General features: G+C 42.7%; 1 protein-coding gene across 1 annotated transcript; it reads right to left on the reverse strand.

Annotated features, from left to right (window-relative positions):
* Positions 1–3244: 3244 nt before the first annotated feature.
* On the reverse strand, positions 3245–6579 carry ripply1 (ripply transcriptional repressor 1). Its single transcript, XM_024377508.2, has 4 exons — positions 6247–6579; positions 5795–5873; positions 4615–4703; positions 3245–4252 (listed from the first exon to the last, which is right to left on the reverse strand). Exons 1-4 carry the CDS (start codon positions 6336–6338, stop codon positions 4045–4047), a joined length of 468 nt encoding a protein of 155 aa, XP_024233276.1. The 5' UTR covers positions 6339–6579; the 3' UTR covers positions 3245–4044.
* Between the last annotated feature and the right edge of the window lie 16942 nt (positions 6580–23521).

Genomic DNA, 23521 nt, shown 5'->3' on the forward strand with positions numbered 1-23521 from the left:
TTGGGTTTCTGTAAAGCACTTTGAGATATCAGCTGATGTACGAAGGGCTATATTAATCTATTTGATTTGATTGGTCAATGCACATGTAAAAACATATATTATATACAATATATATATATTGAAACAAACTATTCTAAAAATCAACCTGCAACAGAGCATGCTGAGAAATACTGATAATGATGGGCGTGGTTTTGGTTCAACTCTGGTTATTAACACCAACACTGATTATTTTACACCACAGAATGTTAATTGAACTCTTTAGTCTTAATTTACCTCCTGAATCAACACTTGGAATGTTACACGGTAAAATCAACACTAGTTAACACTGGCCAATTTGCTGTGAAAGAGACACATCTGCAGGATTACATACAGTGGGGAGAACAAGTATTTGATACACTGCGGATTTTGCAGGTTTTCCTACTTACAAAGCATGTAGAGGTCTGTAATTTTTTATCATAGGTACACTTCAACTGTGAGAGACGGAATCTAAAACAAAAATCCAGAAAATCACATTGTATGATTTTGAAGTAATTCATTTACATTTTATTGCATGACATAAGTGTAACGGTTTTCTTCATCTGAAGGAGAGGCGGACCAAAATGCAGCGTGGTGGTTATTCATGTTTTTAATAAAGACAACTATACATGAAATAACTAACAAAACAAGAAATGTGAAAACTCAAAACAGTCCTATCTGGTGCAACCACAGAGACAGGAACAATCACCCACAAACACAGTGAAACCAGGCTACCTAAATATGGTTCCCAATCAGAGACAATGACTAACACCTGCCTCTGATTGAGAACTATATCAGGCCAGACATAGAAATAGACAAACAAGACATCCAACATAGAATGCCCAATCACACCCTGACCAACCAAAACATAGAAACATACAAAGCAAACCATGGTCAGGGTGTGACAATAAGTATTTGATCACCTACCAACCAGTAAGAATTCCGGCTCTCACAGACCTGTAAGTCTTTCTTTAAGAAGCCCTCCTGTTCTCCACTCATTACCTGTGTTAACTGCACCTGTTTGAACTCATTACCTGTATAAAAGACACCTGTCCACACACTCAATCAAACAGACTCCAACCTCTCCACAATGGCCAAGACCAGAGAGCTGTGTAAGGACATCAGGGATAATATTGTAGACCTGCACAAGGCTGGGATGGGCTACAGGACAATAGGCAAGCAGCTTGGTGAGAAGGCAACAACTGTTGGTGCAATTATTAGAAAATGGAAGAAGTTCAAGATGACGGTCAATCACCCGCGGTCTGGGGCTACATGCAAGATCCCACCTCGTGGGGCATCAATGATCATGAGGAAGGTGAGGGATCAGCCCAGAACTACACAGCAGGACCTGGTCAATGACCTGAAGAGAGCTGGGACCACAGTCTCAAAGAAAACCATTAGTAACACACTACGCCGTCATGGATTAAAATCCTACAGCGCACGCAAGGTCCCCCTGCTCAAACCAGCACATGTCCAGGCCCGTCTGAATTTTGCCAATGACCATCTGGATGATCCAGAGGAGGAATAGGAGAAGGTCATGTAGTCTGATGAGACCAAAATAGAGCCTTTTGGTCTAAACTCCACTCGCCCTTTTTGGAGGAAGAAGAAGGATGAGTACAACCCCAAGAACACCATCCCAACCGTGAAGCATGGAGGTGGAAACATAATTCGTGAGATCTTGGCCAACAACCTCCTTCCCTCAGTAAGAGCATTGAAGATGGGTCGTGGCTGGGTCTTCCAGCATGACAATGACCCGAAACACACAGCCAGGGCAAATAAGGAGTGGCTCCGTAAGAAGCATCTCAAGGTCCTGGAGTGGCCTACCAGTCTCCAGACCTGAACCCAATAGAAAATCTTTGGAGGGAGCTGAAAGTCCGTATTGCCCAACCACAGTCCCGAAACCTGCAGGATCTGGAGATGGTCTGTATGGATGAGTGGGCCAAAATCCCTGCTGCAGTGTGTGCAAACCTGGTCAATAACTACAGGAAACGTATGATCTCTGTAATTGCAAACAAAGGTTTCTGTACCAAATATTAAGTTCTGCTTTTCTGATGTATCAAATACTTATGTCATGCAATAAAATGCAAATTAATTACTTAAAAATCATACAATGGGATTTTCTGGATTTTTGTTTTAGATTCCGTCTCTCACAGTTGAAGTGTACCTATGATAAAAATTACAGACCTCTACATGCTTTGTAAGTAGGAAAACCTGCAAAATCAGTAGTGTATCAAATACTTGTTCTCCCCACTGTATATTTCAAGAACCTTTAAGAATTCTGAAGAACCATAGATGCCATGTCAAGAACCTCACACTTAAGAGCTGAGGAAGAACCATTTAAGAAGCTTAATTTTCAGTGTAGTGAGCACCTTTTGAGCTCTGCCCAAGCAAGGTATTTGATTGGTTTGACATGTTGCGAGGCGTCACTGGTTTCCACCCCTTTGTAGCTTCTTTCTGCCATATACTTCACCAGTCTTTCCGATTAGGGAAACCTTGTTTTCGACGAGGCTAGGGGTTGTCATGTGACACGTCAGGCCTTAAGCGGTAAAACTGACAACAGCAAATGCGTCCGGTGAACTGTGACCCCCAGAGAGCCTAATCTCTGACCACAACCCTGGATGCCCTCTTTCTGATTTCCACCAGTTCAACCTCGACCTGAGACACTGAAGAGAAATGTGTCCCAAATGACACCCTATATAGTGTACTACACTCTTAGAAAAAAGGGTTCCAAAAAGGTTCTTCAGTTGTCTACATAAGAGAACCCTTTTTGGTTCCAGGTAGAACTATGTTGGGTTCCATGTGGAATCCTCTTTGGAAAGGGTTTTATAAAGGGTTCGTCCTGGAACCAAAAAGGGTTCTGCTATGGGGACAGCTGAAGAGCCCTTTTAGACCCTTTTCTTCTGAGACTGTAGTGAACTTCCACTCTTCCCAGTCCCACAGAACTAGCAGATATAGACAGATCAAAGGAGAGGAGAGATAACAGGGGGAAAACGGAGAGTAGAATCTGATCCCCCTCACAACAACAGCAGAAGACTTGCAGTGATAATGTGTGTGCTCCAAATGGCACACTATTCTATAGTGGACTACTTTTGAATAGAGCCCTATGAGCCCTGGTCAAAAGTAGTGCACTATAAAGGGATTAGGGTGCCATTTTGAGCATAAACAATGTTTTTCTCTCTGATCATGTAATCAATAGGAAAATAACAAGATGAAATAATCTGCTTTTCCCAAAATAGGTTTTTATTTTAACCGCTGTTGTTTAGACAGTGTTTTCGATGGACAATATACAAAAAAGTTGAAAAATAGGAAATATATAAACATATACTGTATGTATCTATATACAATTGTACATCATAAATTAGATATGTAAATAAAACGCAAATAGATACTTTTTTTATACACAAACAAGGTACAGACCCTGAGATAAACTATCCCAATGTGGGATTTAATGTATGTAGTTATACAATCCCTTGCATACATTCCACTGCCCCAGAGGAAGACTAATATATGGTACTAGAGCAAGACTGCATACATTACTTTTTGCAACTTTCCATTACTATGTATTGCTACAGAAATACATGTAACTCTTTGCTTGACAGAGCCTATGCCAACATAGTGGCAATACAAGATACCAGTTGAAACAGGCTCCACAATTCACATTTAACTTAGGCTTCTTTGCTTTCATGGAGGTAAGATAAACAATCTAGAATACTTAAGACATTACAATCCCTTCTCTGTGCTCGGCATGCTGTGTACTACTGAATATGTGACATAAATGGTTTGTTGGATCGTTCTGTGCTCCTGTAGGACAAGTCTATGACTCTGACTGACAGTGGTTATTCCATTCATAGAATAAGAATGGATTCTGACTGTGAAGACAGCTCCAGTTATATAGGTTCTTCCAGGTGTCTCACCAGAGGTGTCTCGCCAGAGGTGTCTCCTTCCAGACATCATTTTCTGTGGTACCACAAAGAGATATTATGGAATATCACCATGTTCCATCTGTTCCAAATGGAAACCCTCTAGACTTCAGTTGTAGCTGGTGTAGTGGGACTGACGCTTGAGGTACTCCTTTTCCTCGCTGTACATTTCTTCTTCCCACTCCTCGTCCTCCTCGTCATCCTCGCTGTCTGACTCCTCGTAGAAGCTGATGGTGGCCTGGACAGGGAAGTTCCTCAGGAGAGCCTCTCCGTCGCTGTACAGGTAGTCAAACGACTTGGACTTGGGCCAGAAAAGTCTGCGGTGGTGGGAAGAATTAAGAAACGTTAACAAAACGGATACCTTTCCCATTAGTCTGAGAATTAAAACACACACAAGTAGACCGAAGTGGTAGAGGGAATCAAGAAATGTTAACACATCGAACCCTTGGAATGGCTTCAGACTGAAAACAGACACGTACTAAAGGCCAAATCCTAACTTGAGATCCGCAAAGGCAATTCTTGACTTTCAAGTAAATCATGCTGTGGTGAGAATGAGATATTAATAACGTATATATCTCAAATTATAATTTGGCCCTAAATGATACAGATATATTGTCTGTATCGACACATTAAAACTAAAATGGAGCAGGAGTGTAGCCTATTGGGACTTGGTACTGACCTGACAGGGTGCTGGAAGGACTGGGACTTCCCATTGAATGGGAAGAGACCTGGAGCTGCAGGGGTGGAGTCTGTAGGTCTGGAGTAAGGCTGTAAATACACAGAGGCGTTAATCTACCGCACTGTCAGGTCAAAACACAAATCCACAAACACCAAATGCCCTGCTATCATAACCACCACCTAGACCTCCTCCTGTCCTGCATTAGTTCACCATACTGCCAGATAGAAACACAAATCCACAAACACCTATCTTGACCTGACATCCTGTCCTAGCAAAACCCAACACCAGCGCCAACCACACCACACAAGTTACTGCCAGCTGGAGTTGGGTGCAGTAAAGTGTAATGTGTGTGAAGTACCTGGAGTTGGGTGCAGTAATGTGTAATGTGTGTGAAGTACCTGAACTTCTCTCTCCCTCTCGCTCTATCATGACAACCCTCCCTGAGGTGTCCAGTTTAGTGTTTTTCTGGAAAACAGCAGGAAAGTGCTAAGCTAGTAGGATATCTGGAGGGCACTACTCTCTGGCTGTCGCCTTCGGTGTCGGTGTGAGGTGTGGGGCCAGCTCAGCTCAGGATAGAGCCAGGTTGCATCCCAAGTGGCACCCTATTTCAGATATAGTGAACTACTTTCTGACCAGAGCCCTATGGGCCCTGGTCAAAAGAAATGCACTAAATAGGGAATAGGGTGCCATTTGGGACGCATCCAGTCAGTAGGGCCATATGGTGCTGCGGGTCAGTCTGACAGGGTGCAACAGACATGCCTTCTCACCCTCTGAGCCTCAGTTGATTGGCTCAGTGACAGGAAAACGCTAAGCACTCACACCTTCTGCTCTGCAACAGTGCTGCTAATGGTAATACTGCCCTCCCTCTCTCCCTCCATTCCTCTACAGGACTGTCTGACTGTCTCCTGCCTGGCCCTGGACACTGCCTTAAATGCTATCCTGCAGCTCCTCTCTCACTTCAATCAACATCATACACAAATACACAGGCACTATCTTACATTCTATGTGAAATTAAATGCTTTCACTGCTTTTCTCGACTTTCCTATTTTCCTGTTTATAAAACTGGTGACCTACATTTGAGGTGGGCTAAGTAGCCCATATTGAACAAACCTAATAAAGAACTGCAACACAACAGAAAAGACCAGACAGGAGCTTATTATTAGGGCTAATATAAACTTACACATGACTGTATGCTTCTCTGGCATTCCCTTTGCATATCCTTCTTGGTTGTGAGCCAAGGTCTCCATAGTGAATCATATCTGCAGAGAGAAAGACCGTGCAGGATGGTTGTAGTGTCAATCAAACAGAGATCATTAACATACTAAGGGATGTGGAAGGAAAACGTGCTCTGAATAATTACATGTGCATGCTGGTATGAATTCACCCTACTGTACAAGCTTAAGTTAGATAATAGTATTGCCTCCACATAAAAATAATAGTATTCAATGTAAAATAATAGACTCCTTTTGGAAAATGACTGAAAAGGCTATTGGGTGGTGCCATAATAAAGCACATTTTACGCGTCAATATAGATCTACACTTATTAAATAAAGACATTATTACATGATATCACCATCAAAAGTGCTATATATTATTCCTGGAATATTCTGTGATCTTATTTGGAGCGCTTACCTGTCATTTGTCTGCGGACGAGGGTCCATCCCTACCGGGCGCGGAGCAACAACGAAGGGCGTCTGTTTGACGATCAGACATGCGGTACTCATTTCTGTAGCTGGTATCCCTTGTATACTATACTGAATAACGATATTCCCTTTGCGGTAAACGCGGCGATATCTGCTCTGGTATGGGTTAAATAGGCGGCGAGCCTCTATTGGTGCGCTTCTGTCCCGTGGAACGGCTACACTGAGAAGGAGTATAGATGGATGTCCAACTGGCCACTACGCCCGCGGTTTATAAAGACCTCTAGATCTGGAGGGGGTGTGGGAGGAGTTGACCTGCCAAATGACCATTGGTAGGGGGGTGAGATCAACCTCAGTGGGGGCGAGCCTGTCTGGCAAATGATTGGGGGTCAGGGCAATTTGTTGTGAAGAGTTCTCCAGTTGTCCAAACAGTGGCCCGCAGCGAGAGGGTGAGAAATCTGTTACGGCAGGGTTATTGGAAAAACACAGAGGAGGAAAGAGAGACACCATCTGTGAGAAAGACAGCGGGGGACAAATAAGGGGGAGTCATCCTATTGTTTACCAATTAACGAAGAACAGAGTTTGAGCAACCATCGAATTGGGTAAAGAAGGATAGGCCCGCCAAGCAGAGACAATTCTAACACCAATGGACAGAGCAGGCGAAATGTCTGAATTCCCAATGCACTCAGATACCACATTCTTATGTAGTCTTAGTTTTGGTATTATTACTTTTAATCTGAAACTATATTTAGTCTATATTAGCTAAATCCCTGTAGCCTAAATCATATAGGCAGAGGTCGTCAGCCATGTTTAGTTTACAACTAATCTGTTATCAGGATAATCTACAGTTTATAATTATCAAACACTTGTCTTGAAGGACATCAACAACACCACACAGTTTCAAATGTGACATGGACTCTGATATGACAGAGCCTGTACTTTATTTCTATACAGTACCAGTCAAACATTTGGACACCTACTCATTCCAGGATTTTTCTTTATTTTGACTATTTTCTACATTGTAGAATAATAGTGAAGACATCAAAACTATGAAATAACACATATGGTATCATGTAGTAACCAAAAAAGTGTTAAATAAAGCAAAATATATGTTATATTTGAGATTCTTCAAAGCAGCCCCCCTTTGCCTTGATGACAGCTTTGCACACTCTTGACATTCTCTCAACCAGCTTCATGGGGTAGTCACCTGGAATGCATTAACAGGTGTGCCTTGTTAAAAGTACATTTGTGGAATTGCTTTCCTTCTTAATGCATTTGAGCCAATCAGTTGTGTTATGACAAGGTAGGGATGGTTTACAGAAGATGGTCTTTTACCAAATAGGGCTAAGTCCATATTATGACAAGAACAGCTCATATAAGCAAAGAGAAACGACAGCCCATCATTACAATAAGACATGACGTTCAGCCAATCAGGAATATTGAACGTTTCTTCAAGTGCAGTCGCAAAAACCATCAAGCGCTATGATGAAACTAGCTCTCATGAGGACTGCCACAGGAAACAAATACCCAGAGTTACCTCTGCTGCAGAGGATAAGTTCATTAGAGTTAACTGCACCTCAGATTGCAGCCAAAATAAATGCTTCACAGAATTCAAAGAACAGACACATCTCAACATCAACTGTTCAGAGGAGACTGCGTGAATCAAGCCTTCATGGTCCAATTGCTGCAAAGAAACCACTACTAAAGGACATCAATAATAAGAAGAGACTGGCTTGGGCCAAGAAACATGAGCAATGGACATTAGACCGGTGGAAATCTGTCCTTTGGTCTGATGAGTCCAAATTTGAGATTTTTGGTTCCAACCGCTGTGTCTTTGTGAGATTTTTGGTTCCAACCGCTGTGTCTTTGTGAGATGCAGATGTTCTCCGCATGTGTGGTTCCCACAGTGAAGCATGGAGGAGGAAATGTGAGGGTGTGGGGGTGCTTTGCTGGTGACACTGTCAGTGATTTATTTAGAATCCAAGCCATACTTAACCAGCATGGCTACCAAAGCATTCTGCAGCGATACGCCATCCCTTCTGGTTTGCGCTTAGTGAGACTATCATTTGTTTTTCAACAGGACAATGACCCAAAACACATCTCCAGGATGTGTAAGGGCTGTTTGACCAAGAAGGAGAGTGATGGAGTGCTGCATCAGATGACTTGGCCTCCACAATCACCCGACCTCAACACAATTGAGAGGGTTTGGGATGAGTTGGACCGCAGAGTGAAGGAAAAGCAGCCAACAAGTGCTCAGCATATGTGGGAACTCCTTCAAGACTGTTGGAAAATAATTCCAGGTGAAGCTGGTTGAGAGAATGCCAAGAGTGTGCAATGCATCAAGGCAAAGGGTGGCTACTTTGAAGAATCAAAAATCAAAAATATATTTTGATTTGTTTAACAATTTTTTGAGAATGCGCCGGAGATGGCTGCCGTTGTACGGGCTCCTTACCAATTGTGCTACTGTGTGTGTTTTTTCGTGTTATTTTGTACATAATGTTTCTGCCACCGTCTCTTACGACCGAAAAGAGCTTCTGGGTATCAGGACAGCGATTACTCACCTCGTACTGGACAATGATTTTTTTATTTAACGAGATGGACGCAAAGGATTTACTTCAGACACCTGACAAGGTCAAAATCCCCGTCATTCACATGAAGAAGAGATGGAGATATCAGAACGTAGGTCAGGCTGCCTTGTAAGGATACGACGCAGAGTGAGTAATCCCCCTCTACCATCAGTCCTATTAGCCAACGTGCAATCATTGGATAACAAAATGGATGAGCTCCGAACAAGACTATCCTACCATCGGAACATAAAAAACTGTAATATCTTATGTTTCACCGAATCGTGGCTGAACAACGACATGGATAACATACAGTTGGCTGTGTTTTCGGTCCATCGGCAAGATAGAACAGCTGCCTCCAGTAAGACAAGGGGTCTGTGTCTCTTTGTCAACAGCTAGCTAACTATTACCGACTACAAAGGGAAGCACAGCCGGGAGCTGTCCAGTGACTATGCTCGCTTCGAGGCAAGCAACACTGAAGCATACATGAGAGCATCAGCTGTTCTGGACGATGTGATCACGTTCTCTGTAGCCAATGTGAGTAAGACCTTTAAACAGGTCAACATTCACAAGGCCGCAGGGCCAAACAGATTACCAGGACATGTACTCCGAGCATGCTGGCAAGTGTCTTCACTGACATTTTCAACCTGTCCTTGACCAAATCTTTAATACCAACATGTTTCAAGCAGACCACCATAGTGCCTGTGCCCAAGGACACCAAGGTAAACTGCCTAAATGACTACCGACCCGTAGCACTCACATCTGTAGCCATGAAGTGCTTTGAATGCCTGGTCATGGCTCACATCAACACCATTATCCCAGAAAACCTAGACCCACTCCAATTTGCATACCACCCAAACAGATCCACAGATGATGCAATCTTTATTGCACTCCACACTGCCCTTTCCCACCTAGACAAAAGGAACACCTACGTGAGAATGCTATTCATTGACTACAGCTCAGCGTTCAACACCATAGTGCCCTCGAAGCTCATCACTGAGCTAAGGACCCTGGGACTTAACACCCCCCTCTGCAACTGGATTCTGGACTTCCTGACAGGCCACCCCCAGGTGGTAAGGGTAGGTAACAACACATCTGCTACGCTGATTCTCAACATGGGGGCCCCTAAGGGGTGCGTGCTCAGTCCCCTCCTGTACAAGCACAACTCCAACACCATCAATAAGTTTGCTGACGACACAACAGTGGTTGGCCTGATCACGGACAATGATGAGACAGCCTATAGGGAGGAGGACAGAGACCTAGCAGTGTGGTGCCAGGGTAACAAACACTCTCTCAATGCGATCAAGGCAAAGGAGATAATTGTAAACTACAGATAAAGGAGGATGAGCACCCCCCCATTCTCATCAACTGGTCTTTCGTGGATTAGGTTGCGAGCTTCAGGTTCCTTGGTGTCCACATCACCAACAAACTATGATGGTCCAAACACACCAAGGGGGCACGACAGTGCCTATTTCCCCTCAGGAGACTGAAAGGATTTGTCATGGATTCTCAAAAAGTTCTACAGCTGCACCATCGAGAGCATCACCGCCTGGTATGGCAACTGCTCGACCTCCAACCGCAAGGCACTACCGAGGGTAGTCATACGGCCCAGTACATCACTGGGGCCAAGCTTCCTGCCATCCAGGACCTCTATACCAGGCGGTGTCAGAGGAAGGCCCAAAAAATTGCCAAAGACTCCAGCCACCCTAGTTATAGACTGTTATCTGTGCTACCACACGGCGAGCGGTACCGGAGCACCAAGTCTAGCTCCAGAAGGCTTCTTAACAGCTTCTAACCCTAAGCCATAAGAATCCTGAAGAGCTAATCAAATGGCTCCCCGGACTATTTGCATTGTCCCCCCTTAACCCATATTTTTACACTGCTGCTACTCTTTGTTTATTATCTATGCATAGTAATTTTACCTCTACCTACATAAACATATGACCTCAGTAACCTCGACGAACCGGTTCCTGATTTTATTTATTAATTTTTACTTATATATATATATATTTTTTTACACCTTTTTTCTTAAAACTGCATTGTTGGTTAAGTAAGCGTTTCACTGTAAGGTCTACAGTGTTGTATTCGGTGCATGTGACAAATAACATTTGATTCGATTTTTATTTACATTTTTCCATGTGTTATTTCACAGTTTTGATGTATTCACTATTATTCTACAATGTAGAAAATATTAAAAATAAAGAAAAACCCTTGAATGAGTAGGTGTCCACACTTTTGAATGGTATTATATATATATATATATATATATATATATATATATATATATATATATATATTGAAATATATATAATATATATTGAAATATTGAATTTGAAATGTATATATATAGTTGAAATCGGGAAGTTTACATACACTTAGGTTGGAATCATTAAAACTCGTTTTTCAACCACTCCACACATTTCTTGTTAACAAACTATAGTTTTGGCAAGTCGGTTAGGACATCTACTTTGTGCATGACGTAAGTCATTTTTCCAACAATTGTTTACAGACAGATTATTTCACTTATAATTCACTGTATCACAATTCCAGTGGGTCAGAAGTTTACATAGACTACGTTGACCGTGCCTTTAAACAGCTTGGAAAATTCCAGAAAATTATTTCATGGCTTTAGAAGCTTCTGCTAATTTACATAATTTGAGTCAATTGGAGGTGTACCTGTGGATGTCTTTCAAAGGCCTACTTTCAAACTGTGTCTCTTTGCTTGACGCCATGGGAAAATCAAAAGAAATCAGCCAAGACCTTAGAAAAAAATGATAGATAGTCTGGTTCATCCTTGGGAGCAATTTCCAAATGGCTGAAGGTACCATGTTCATCAATGCAAACAATAACACGCAAGTATAAACACCATGGGACCAAGCAGCCGTCATACCGCTCAGGCAGGAGACGCGTTTTGTCTCCTAGAGATGAACACACTTTTGTGCAAAAAGTGCAAATCAATCCCAGAACAACAGCAAAGGACCTTGTGAAGATGCTGGAGGAAACAGGTACAAAAGTATCTATATCCACAGTAAAATGAGTCCTATATCGACATAACCTGAAAGGACGCTCAGCAAGGAAGAAGCCACTGCTCCAAAACCGCCATAAAAAAAGACAGACTACGGTTTGCAACTGCACATGGGGACAAAGATTGTACTTTTTGGAGAAATGTCCTCTGGTCTGATGAAACAAAAATAGAACTGTTTGGCCATAATGACCATCGTTATGTTTGGAGGGAAAAGGGGAGGCTTGCAAGCCGAAGAACACCTTCCCAACCGTGAAGCACGGGGGTGGCAGCATCATGTTGTGGGGGTGCTTTGCTGCAGGAGGGACTGGTGCACTTCACAAAATAGATGGCATCATGAGGTAAGAAAATTATGTGGATATATTGAAGCAACATCTCAAGACATCAGAAGTTAAAGAAGTTAAAGCTTGGTCGCAAATGGGTCTTCCAAATGGACAATCTCCCCAAGCGTACTTCCAATGTTGTGGCAAAATGGCTTAAGGACATCAAAGGCAAGGTATTGGAGTGGCCATCACAAAGCCCTGACCTCCATCCTATAGAACATTTGTGGGCAGAACTGAAAAAGCGTGTGTTAGCAAGGAGGCCAACAAACCTGACTCCGTTACACCAGCTCTGTCAGGAGGAATGAGCCAAAATTCACCCAACTTATTGTGGGAAGCTTGTGGAAGGCTACCCGAAACATTTGACCCAAGTGAAACAATGTATAGGAAATGCTACCAAATACTAATTGAGTGTACGTAAACTTCTGACCCACTGGGAATGTGATGAAAGAAATGAAAGCTGAAATAAATAATTATCTCTACTATTATTCTGACATTTCACTTTCTAAAAATAACGTGGTGATCCTAACTGACCTAAAACAGGGAATTTGTATTAGGATTAAATGTCAGGAATTGTGAAGATTTGGCTAAGGTGTATATATATATTATATATTAGGGCTTTGTCGTTATCAAACATTTTCCCTGTAAATGTCAAAGTAGTCACTAGCCCTATTCAAAGCCAATAGTGTTATCCAGAGCGCACGTGTCATAGCCTATCCAGGTGTGAGAATCCTCACCACCGTGTTCTAATGGTCCTAATGGTTCTAATAGCCGCGTTACGGTTTCCTCTGGAAAAGCAAACCTGGAGCCCAGCAGCTCCCGCCGAGACAGCAAACTGGCGCAAACGGAACAAATGGGTAGGGACATGCGGACTTATACCATTACTCAGAACACTCGAACTCGCTATCAGCGTAACCAGTCGATAATTATCAGGAGGACACTATCTATTCAACTTGCAGCATGCACCAACATCGTTGGACTGATTGCGTTAATTACATTACAATGATTACATACGAATTCACGTTAAAAACGCAGAAAACAGTGACATGATTGCACTTCAGGCAATGCTTGAGAAATGAAAGTCTAATTCTGTCCAAAATCTAGGATTTAAACATGAATGAAACCCCTGTTTTTTTTCTTCACATTGGGACCTCCCTACCCTAAACCCTTACCCTAATCCTAACCATAATCAAAACTATTTCCTAACCTAAACCCTTACCTTAACCATTTTACATTTCAACTTCAATGGGACATCCCAAGGAACCCGGATAGCAAGAACCTAAATTAAACGTCAATAGACATTTCAGAAAATAATAATCGCATGCTTATCATGCTTATCGTGGTAACACATTTGCCCATGGTTTACACATACGTTGTGACAAGATATGATGAGTAATATCCATTACAAGGAAAGGGATTGTCTTTTCTCACTGACAACAGTCAGCAGATGAAGACAAGAACAAAGAAAAAGAGTCATCCAACAGGCTCCAAAGGGCCACACAAAAGTATTCTGGATCATTTATTTGATCTTTCTATTCTATTCTATGACGATGCTCAGAGGATGACTAAGGTCTTGACCAGAAAAGACAGACTATGGCCGACTGATGTGGAATAGAGAGCTGTCCAACAAAACCAACAGTCATCCGGAAGTATTCCAGATCATTTATTGTCTCTTTCTATTCTAAGAAGATTATAATGTGTTCTAGAAGGCTGGAAGGTCATCACCAGAACAGGCTATGGTCAAGTCACCTGACTTCAACAAATAGTACTAGCATTTAGACAAAAGCTGTCCGGATATCTGATCTCTAAAATAGAGCCTTTGCAACAACAACAAGGAATGGCACAGCTTGTTTACTTTGCTCATCTGTGTGTGTGTGTGTGTGTGTGTGTGTGTGTGTGTGTGTCCCACTGTTTTCACATTTGCTGATAGATAGTAGAGGCACAGAGAACTCCCTCCCTTCTCCTCCCCAAAAGCCTCTCTCTCCCCCATGGTGTGGAATGCCAGTAATTGGCGACCAACTGCTCTTTTGTCTTATGTACATATGTTCCTTTCACAAGGTCAATATGACCCTTATCTAGGCAAAACTTAAAATAATTGTGGTGGTGGTGATAACATTTTGAGCTAAAAAAAAGCTTAGGATACTTACATAATCCTCTCAGTCCCTTTTGGGGACTTTGGGGCGGTCAGGCTAAATAAAAACACGTCAGGTTGCTGTGAAGTTGGCCTTGTAGGCCTGTAGCCTTGGCTAGAATGAGTTCAGGGATGTCTTGGTGTCTGGGTTGGCTTGGCATGGAGAGACAGTGGGTAGTTTGAGCTCTATGGCTTCAGATATAGTGAGAGTAATGTGGAAAGTGTGCTCACCAACACTGATCTGCTTTTATGGAGCGGTCTAATATGGTAGTTAGTTACATGAGCAGATTGTAAGTAATTACTTTACATGTACAGCCCAGGTCAATTCTATTTGAATTCATTCAATTCAGGGCATGAATTGAAATTCGATTGAAACTCAATAAATGATTTAAAAAGACCATATGAAATAAAATTCAATTAATGTTTTGAAAAGTCCACACTGAAAATAACTGTCCATTTTCAATCTCCTGATTTGTCTGAATTGACCTGAAACCTGGTGTATGTGTGTAACCACAGTGTGTCCCTGCCTCTAGCCCTCCTGACCACGCCTCACCCCTCTGGCCTCATTACGGGAGATGTTGGGGTGTCAGGTCAGCCCTCGCTTCCCTCCACTTACAGCTCCACAGGCACACTCCAGGGCCCAATTCCCCCCTCTCCAGGGCCCAGTGCCCCCCTCCCCTCCTCTCTCTCCTAGCATCCTGTGCTAGCTGTGCTAGCAGTGCTGGCTGTGCCACTAGAGATTCTGGATTCGAGTCCAGGCTCTGTCACAGCCGGCTGCGACCGGGAGACCCATGAGGTGGCGCGCAATTGGCCCAGCGTCGTCCGGGTTAGGGGAAGGTTTTCCTTGTCCCATCGCGCACTAGCGACTCCTGTGGCGGGCCAGGCGCAGTGCACGCTGACAAGGTAGCCAGGTGTACAGTGTTTCCTCCGACACATTGGTGCGGCTGGCTTCCAGGTTAAGAGGGAATTGTGTCAAGAAGCAGTGCGGCTTGGTTGGGTTGTGTTTCGGAAGATGCGAAGATCTCGACCTTCGCCTCCCGAGTCCGTACGGGAGTTGCAGCGATGAGACAAGACTGTAACTTCAAATTGGATACCACGATATTGGGGGAAAGGGGGGAAGAGACAGTCCTGTTTTGTACAGAGTTTACATAGGGGTAAAGTGACAAGGCAACAGGATAGGTAATAGACTGAGCTGTAGCAGCAGTGTCTGTGGAGCAGTAGCAGCAGCAGCGTATGTGGTGAGTGTGAAGGTGTGTGTGTGTGTGAAAGTGTGTGTGTGTGTGTGTGTGTGTGGCATCCATATGCATGTGTGCGCATATTATGTACAGTACCAGACAAAAGTTTGGACACATCTACTCATTCAAGGGTTTTTCTTTATTTGTACTATTTTCTACATTGTATGGCCCGGAGCCTCCAGAGACGATTCAAGGTCCGGAGCCTCCAGAGCTGATCCATGGCCTGGAGCCTCCAGAGACGATTCAAGGTCCGGAGCCTCCAGCGACGGTTCCCAGTCCGGAGCCGCCAGCTACTTTGCGACTACTTAGCATGTTAGGTACCCTTCCTCTTCCCCTGACTTTATCCTTAACCCTTTTAGCTAACCCTTCCCTTAATTAACCCTAACCCTTTAATCTAACTCCTAAACTTAACCCTAACCTTAATCGTAACCCCTAACCTAGTTAACGTTAGCCAGCTAGCTAACGTTAGCTACAACCAATTGAAATTTGTAACATTTCATATATTATGAAAATACGTAACATATTGTATGTTTGCAAATTCGTAATATTTTGTATGAATTGTAATTCTTAACATATCATACAAGATGGATGATGGAGAGCCACAAATTAATACATACCATACAAAACGTAACATGTCATACTAAATCAGATTTACGTACAGAATAATACGAAATGCTCTGAGACCAGGTTGCTCTGCAGAGTGTTGACCCTGTTAAGCAGCCTGTGAAGATACTGCGAGACATTGGGGCATTCCAGTGCTTCATTTTGGAGGGGGTTTTGCCTTTGTCTGACACTTCAGCAACTGGTTACAGCGTGTTAGTTCAAGGTGTGGAGATGGAAGTTCCTTTGTTTAATGTGGAACTTGAGTCTGATCTTGTTTATGGTTCTGTTGTCATAGGAGTGAGGCCTATCCTACTTGTGAATGTGGTCTCATTCCTTTTGGGCAATGATTTCACTGTCGGGAAGGTTGTGCCAAATCCTGTTGTTTGTAGCGAACCCAGAGTGGGGGAACCTAATGGGTTATCGGAAAAGTACCCTAGTGTTCCCAGCGTGCGCTATGTCTAAGAAAAATAGCAGAGAGCCATTATTTTCAGCTTTTGAGCTTCCTCAGATAGTGTTTTATTATGTGTTGGTCTCTACCCATCTTGTGGTCTATACCGATCCTAATCCTCTTGTTTTCATGCAAAAGACCACAATAGCTGACTCCTTAGCTGGAGTCTCATATTGCAGGAGTTTCCCCTTCAAATCAGACATGTCTGCATTAAGGACAACTTGGTTGCAGATTGTTTTTCAAGGGTGGGCAGTCCAAAAAGTTTTGTGTTTTGTGTTTAGCCAGTGTATAGCCCAGGCACACATTTTGTTTTGACTGCAGGTTTTGCCATATTGGAGATGAGTTCTGTTTTGGTTGGGCTCATCCCAAGAGGATGGGAGTTAGAAAGGTACAAAGATCAACATTTTACCTCTGTTTTTCAAAACTTCTTGAGTTTTAGACAGCTATATACACTGAACAAAAATATAAACACAACATGTAAAGTGTTGGTCCCATGTTTCATGAGCTGAAATAAGCTTATTTCTCTCAAATGTTGTGCACAAATTTGTTTACATCCCTGTTAGTGAGCATTTCTCCTTTGCAAAGATAATCCATCCACCTAACAGCTGTGGCATATCCAGAAGATGATTAAACAGCATGCTCATTACATAGGTGCACCTTGTGCTGGGGACAATAACAGGCAACTCAAAAATGTGCAGTTTTGTCACGCCACACAGTGCCACAGACGTCTCAAGATGAGGGAGCATGCAATTGGCATGCTGACTGCAGGAATATCCAAGCTGACTGCAGGAATATCCAATATCCAATATCCGAGCTGTTGCCAAATAATTGAGTGTTCATTTCTTTAACATAAACCACTTCCAAAATTATTTTAGAGAAAATGGACAGTACGTCCAACCAGCCTCACAAACACAGACCACATGTCACCACACCAGCCCAGGACCTACACATCTGAGACAAGCCACCCGGACAGCTGATGAAACTGAGGAGAATTTCTGTCTGTAATAAAGCCCTTTTGTGGGGAAGAATTATTCTGATTGGCTGGGCCTGGTTCCCCAGTGGGTGGGCCTGGTTCCCAAGTGGGTGGGCCAGTTATGTGAAATCCATAGATTAGGCCATCATTTATTTATTTCAATTGATTGATTTCCTTCTATGAACTGTAACTCAGTAAAATCTTTGACACTGTTACATTTTGAGTTTATATTTTTGTTCAGCATATATACGGTTTTAAAAATTAGAAAAAGATTATAAAAAAAGGCTATATAAAACAAGAGTGGCTGTTTTCTCTTGTACAATAGACAGACAATAAAGACCAGGTTTAAATTGGAGAAAACTACGCATTTAAGTAGCAAATCATTTAGGCTGATCAATTTGTGAAATGGGAGTTGTTTTCTGTTGGTTTTGAGCAAAAAAATGGGATAAATAAATACGGCCCTTTTTCAGGACCCTGTCTTTCAAAGATAATTAGTAAAAATCCAAATAACATCACAGATCTTCATTGTAAAGGGTTTAAACACTGTTTCCCATGCTTGTTCAATGAACCATAAACAATAAATGATCATGCACCTGTTAAGACACTAACAGCTTACAGACGGTAGGCAATTAAGGTCACAGTTATGAAAACGTAGGACACTAAAGAGGCCTTTCTACTGACTCTGAAAAACACACAAAAAATGCCCAGTGTCCCTGCTCATCTGCATGAACGTGCCTTAGGCATGCTGCAAAGGAGGCATGAGAACTGCAGATGTGGCCGGGGAAATAAATTGCAATGTCCGGACTGTGAGACGCCTAACACACTGCTACAGGTAGACAGGACGGACAGCTGATCGTCCTCGCAGTGGCAGACCATGTGTAAAAACACCTGCACAGGATCGGTACATCCAAACATCACACCTGCAGGACAGGTACAGGATGGCAACAACAACTGCCCGAGTTACAGCAGGAACGCACAATTCCTCCATCAGTGCTCAGACTGTCCGTAATAGGCTGAGAGAGGCTGGACTGAGGGCTTGTAGGCCTGTTGTAAGGCAGGTCCTCACCAGATATCACCGGCAACAACGTCGCATATGGGCACAAACCCACTGTCGCTGGACCAGACAGGATTGTCAAAAAGTGCTCTTCACTGACGAGTCGTGATTTGGTCTCACCAGGGGTGATGGGCAGATTCGCGTGTATCGTCGAAGGAATTAGCGTTACACCGAGGCCTGTACTCTGGAGTGGGATCGATTTGGAGGTGGAGGGTCCGTCATGGTCTGGGGTGGTGTGTCACAGCATCATCAGACTGAGCTTATAAATGTATTTATATAGCCCTTCGTACATCAGCTGATATCTGAAAGTGGTGTACAGAAACGCAGCCTAAAACCCCAAACAGCAAGCAATGGTACACATCCGGCTGATAGAGAGGCGTTTATTATGTTCAACATAGGAGGGCCAAGCACAGGAAGCATCTCTTTCAGTAGTTTAGTTGGAATAGGGTCCAGTATGCAGCTTGAAGGTTTAGAGGCCATGATTATTTTCATCATTGTGTCAAGAGATATAGACCTAAAACACTTGAGTGTCTCTATTGATCCTATGTCCTGGCAGAGTTGTACAGACTTAGGACAACTAAGCTTTGGAGAAATATGCAGATTTAAAGAGGAGTCAGTAATTTGCTTTCTAATGATCATGATCTTTTCCTCAAAGAAGTTCATGAATTTATTACTGCTGAAGTGAAAGCCATCCTCTCTTGGGGAATGCTGCTTTTTAGTTAGCTTTGCAACAGTATCAAAAAGACATTTCGTATTGTTCTTATTTTCCTCAATAAAGTTGGAAAAATAGGATGATCGAGCAGCAGTGAGGGCTCTTCGATACTGCACGGTACTGTCTTTCCAAGCTAGTCGGAAGACTTCCAGTTTGGTGTGGCGCCATTTCCGTTCCAATTTTCTGGAAGTTTGCTTCAGAGCTCGGGTATTTTTTGTGTACAAGGGAGCAAGTTTCTTATGACAAATGTTTTTAGTTTTAAGGGGTGCAACTGCATCAAGGGTTTTGCTCAAGGTTAAATTGAGTTCCTCAGTTAGGTGGTTAACTGATTTTTGTCCTCTGACGTCCTTGGGTAGGCAGAGGGAGTCTGGAAGGGCATCAAGGAATCTTTGGGTTGTCTGAGAATTTATAGCACAACTTTTGATGCTCCTTGATTGGGGTCTGAGCAGATTATTTGTTGCGATTGCAAACGTAATAAAATGGTGGTCCAATAGTCCAGGACTTTGAGGAAAAACATTAAGATCCACAACATTTATTCCATGGGACAAAACTAGGACCAGAGTATGACTGACAGTGAGTAGGTCCAGAGACATCTTGGACAAAACCCACTGAGTCGATGATGGCTCCGAAAGCCTGTGGACTTTTCCATGTGAATATTAAAATCACCAAAAATGTGAATATTATCTGCTATGACTACAAGGTCTGATAGGAATTCAGGGAACTCAGTGAGGAACGCTGTATATGGCCCAGGAGGCCTGTAAACAGTAGCTATAAAAAGTGATTGAGTAGGCTGCAGAGATTTCATGACTAGAAGCTCAAAAGAAGAAGGGTAATTTAAGTGTAGGAAAGGATGAAACAGCGTCTGTACCACCAGTAAGTACAGATAGTAGTATGAAAAACATTTTTACATTTTTTATGAATTGAAATTTGATATCATAAATGTTAACAACACCTTCGCCATTGCGGGATGCGCGGGGGATATGGTCACTAGTGTAACCAGGAGGTGAGGCCTCATTTAACACGGTAAATTCATGAGGATTTATCCATGTTTCAGTCAGGCCAATCACATCAAGATTATGATCAGTGATTAGTTCATTGACTATAACTGCCTTGGAAGTGAGGGATCTAACATTAAGTAGCCCTATTTTGAGATGTGAGGTATCACAATCTCTTTCAGTAATGGCAGGAATGGCGGAGGTCAAATCCCCAGTTTAAGCTAGAGATATCATTTTGCTTGGGCTGCGTCTCAATTAGCCACCATCTGCCTATGTGGGCCTTCGGGGGAGGTTGGGCGAGCTACAGCGTTGTTTGTCAGACCATGAGACATCCAGAAAACAAGTGTCATGGGACTCATCTGAAGCTAACCTATACAAATGAATGGATGCATGGAGGTAGATGATTCTAACAAAAATAAGGGGTTAAATATGTATCCAAAAAAATATATATATTTGAGCTTTTTTATATATCCTAGATATAGGACAGACACTTCAAAACCTTATTCGTGATTTATTTTTTGCCTGTCTTTTTTTGCCATTTATGCGTGTGTTATTCAATGCGTTTCTATGGGCTAACATTATTATACCTAACAAAAGTTATACCTAAAGGGGTGCAACAATTCTAAATCAAATAGCTAAATGGTGTTATGACCTTCTTAAAATAATTCCATATGTTAGCTTTAGCACCCCCCCAAGAAATTGGACGATCGCCCTATAGTGGTGAAAGGAAGAACTGCCGAAAATGCACAGTCACTGTGACACAGTGAGTTAATGATAACGCAATGGTGCAGGAAATGAAGAAATGTTTTCAAATGCTGGAAGTGAATGCTGAAATTAAACATTTAACTATGCAAATGAGCAAAAGCTGTGTGAATTAAGGAAATAAATGCCTGGCTCAAATAGAAGCCTGTCTCAAGCTTGTGTTCAGTGATTTAAGCAAATAAACGCCCGGGCTATTAATTGAAGTTTTACAGTAGATACAGTGTTGAGTGACACATTAGGTCCACAGTCTGTTATATTCAGAGACAGTCGATGTAGGCTTACAGTAGGAGTATAAATGTATCACAACCGGCCATGATCGGGAGTTCCATAGGGAAGCGCACTGGGTTAGGGGAAGGTTTGGCCGGGGTAGGCCGTCATTGTAAAATAAGAATTTGCTCTTAAATGACTTGCCTAGTTAAATAAAGGTTACATAAACATGTAATTAAAATAAAATGCATGTATTCAAATAAATAAAAACAAAGAGACCAAAATGAGCATTTACTCAAAAGTTAAGAAATGTTTACAGTCCATTAAAGTAGTTCAACAGCACACTGCATTACATTACACTATAATATTACAGAGATATCCCTATGATGAAAAGTAATGATACCCCATTGACGGTCACTGTGTGTCCACAATGTACTGTATTGTATGTGTGTAACCACAGAGTGACTTTGCCTCTAGCCCTCCTGACCACACCTCACACTTCTGGCCTCATTTGGGGAGGTGTTGGGGTGTCAGGTCAGCCTTCACTCCCTCCCCTCACACCACCACAAGCACACTACAGGGTCCAGAGCCCCCCTCCCCCTTTCTCCTAGCACCTTGTTAGAGCCAGTTTCATGCAGGAGAAACACACTACAATGTCCCAGAGTTCCCACATCAGCACCTAGTCTACACACTCTCACTGTGACCTGCAGGCACTCACACACATGCCTGAACAAGCTCAGCTACACACTTTTAGCCACTGCACTGACCCTGTATTGACCCGTATTCATTTGGTAGAGAAACAATGAAAGTCAACACATACAAAACGACATAGCCCACACTCTTATACCCCTAACATTCAGCTACTTGGATTCTCATGTCATCACTGGGCAGTGAGAGGGAAAGAGGGATGTGGCTGTAAAAAAAAAATTCTTTCATTCCCAGGGATATCCAAATGTATTTTTTTATATAGGATTCGTTTTGGAATTACACCCTTATCCTTCTGGTGTTGGTCTCTGATGATTTTCAAACATGTTTCTGAGGAGTTGTATTTGTATTATATTTCTATAGGTTGCCAAGATGTCATCTTCAAAATGGAACGATGGTTTCCGAAATGCTTCTGGACAGTCAGTGAACAGCTAAGTTGTTTTAATACCTGTATTATCAATGTTACCTCTGTAATTTCATTCTTGTGTGTTATAGGTCAGAGCAGGGTCAGTAGTTCAGAGTGTGTTTCTGGGACTGTGTGTGTCATCATGGCTGTGTGTACAGGTGGTGTAAGGAATGTAGTAGTCTATAGGTGGTGGTGTGGGAACAGGTCTCAGTTTTGGGAGAGGCAGTGTGTTTCCTCTCAGGGTGAGACTGGCTCTAACAAGGTGCTAGGTGCTAGAGAGGAGAGGGGGAGAGGGGGCACTGGGCCCTAGAGTGTGCCGTTGGAGGTGTGAGGAGAGGGGGTGAGGGCTGACCTGACACCCCAGCACCTCCCATAATGAGGCCAGAGGGGTGAGGCATGGTCAGGAGGGCCAGCGGCAGGGACACACTGTGGTTACACACATACTGGACACCAAGTGACCCTCTACTAGGGTCACACTAACATGAGAAACAATTGGAGCAATCTTTGCGCAAAGTTCACTCTAAAGATAGAAGTACTGTATACTGCGTTGTGAATATTCAGTCCTCCTGTCTCATACTGTGAGATAGACTAAAGCACCCTCTGGCGACTTCATTCATGAATTGCATTTCAAACCATTACAGTAAATGGTTTGAGCCATCCAAGTTGGACTGTTCTCTTTGCTACCGTACGGCAAGCAGCACCGATGTACCAAGTCTGGAACCAACAGGACCCTGAACAGCTTCTACCCCCAAACTATAACTCTGCTAAATAGTCAGTTAAATACTTAACCAATATGTACCCGGACTATCTGCATTGACCCCTTTTGCTCAAACTCTTTTGACGCATAACATACACTGCAGTTACTGTTTATCACCTATCCTGTCGCCTAGTCACTTTATCCCTGCCTATATACAGTGTATTTGGAAAGTATTCAGACCCCTTGACTTTTTCCACATTTTGCTATGTTATAGCCTTATTTTAAAATGGATTCAAAAAAATTGCTCATCAATCTACACACAATACCCCATAATGACAACGTAAAAACAGAAATGTTTAAAGTTACTATTGGCCTTATGGTGAATTACCTGATCGTTATCATTCCTCTCCGGCAACTGAGTTAGGAAGGACGC

Source organism: Oncorhynchus tshawytscha, linkage group LG17 (genome assembly GCF_018296145.1).
Source record: "Oncorhynchus tshawytscha isolate Ot180627B linkage group LG17, Otsh_v2.0, whole genome shotgun sequence".
NCBI lineage: Eukaryota > Metazoa > Chordata > Actinopteri > Salmoniformes > Salmonidae > Oncorhynchus > Oncorhynchus tshawytscha.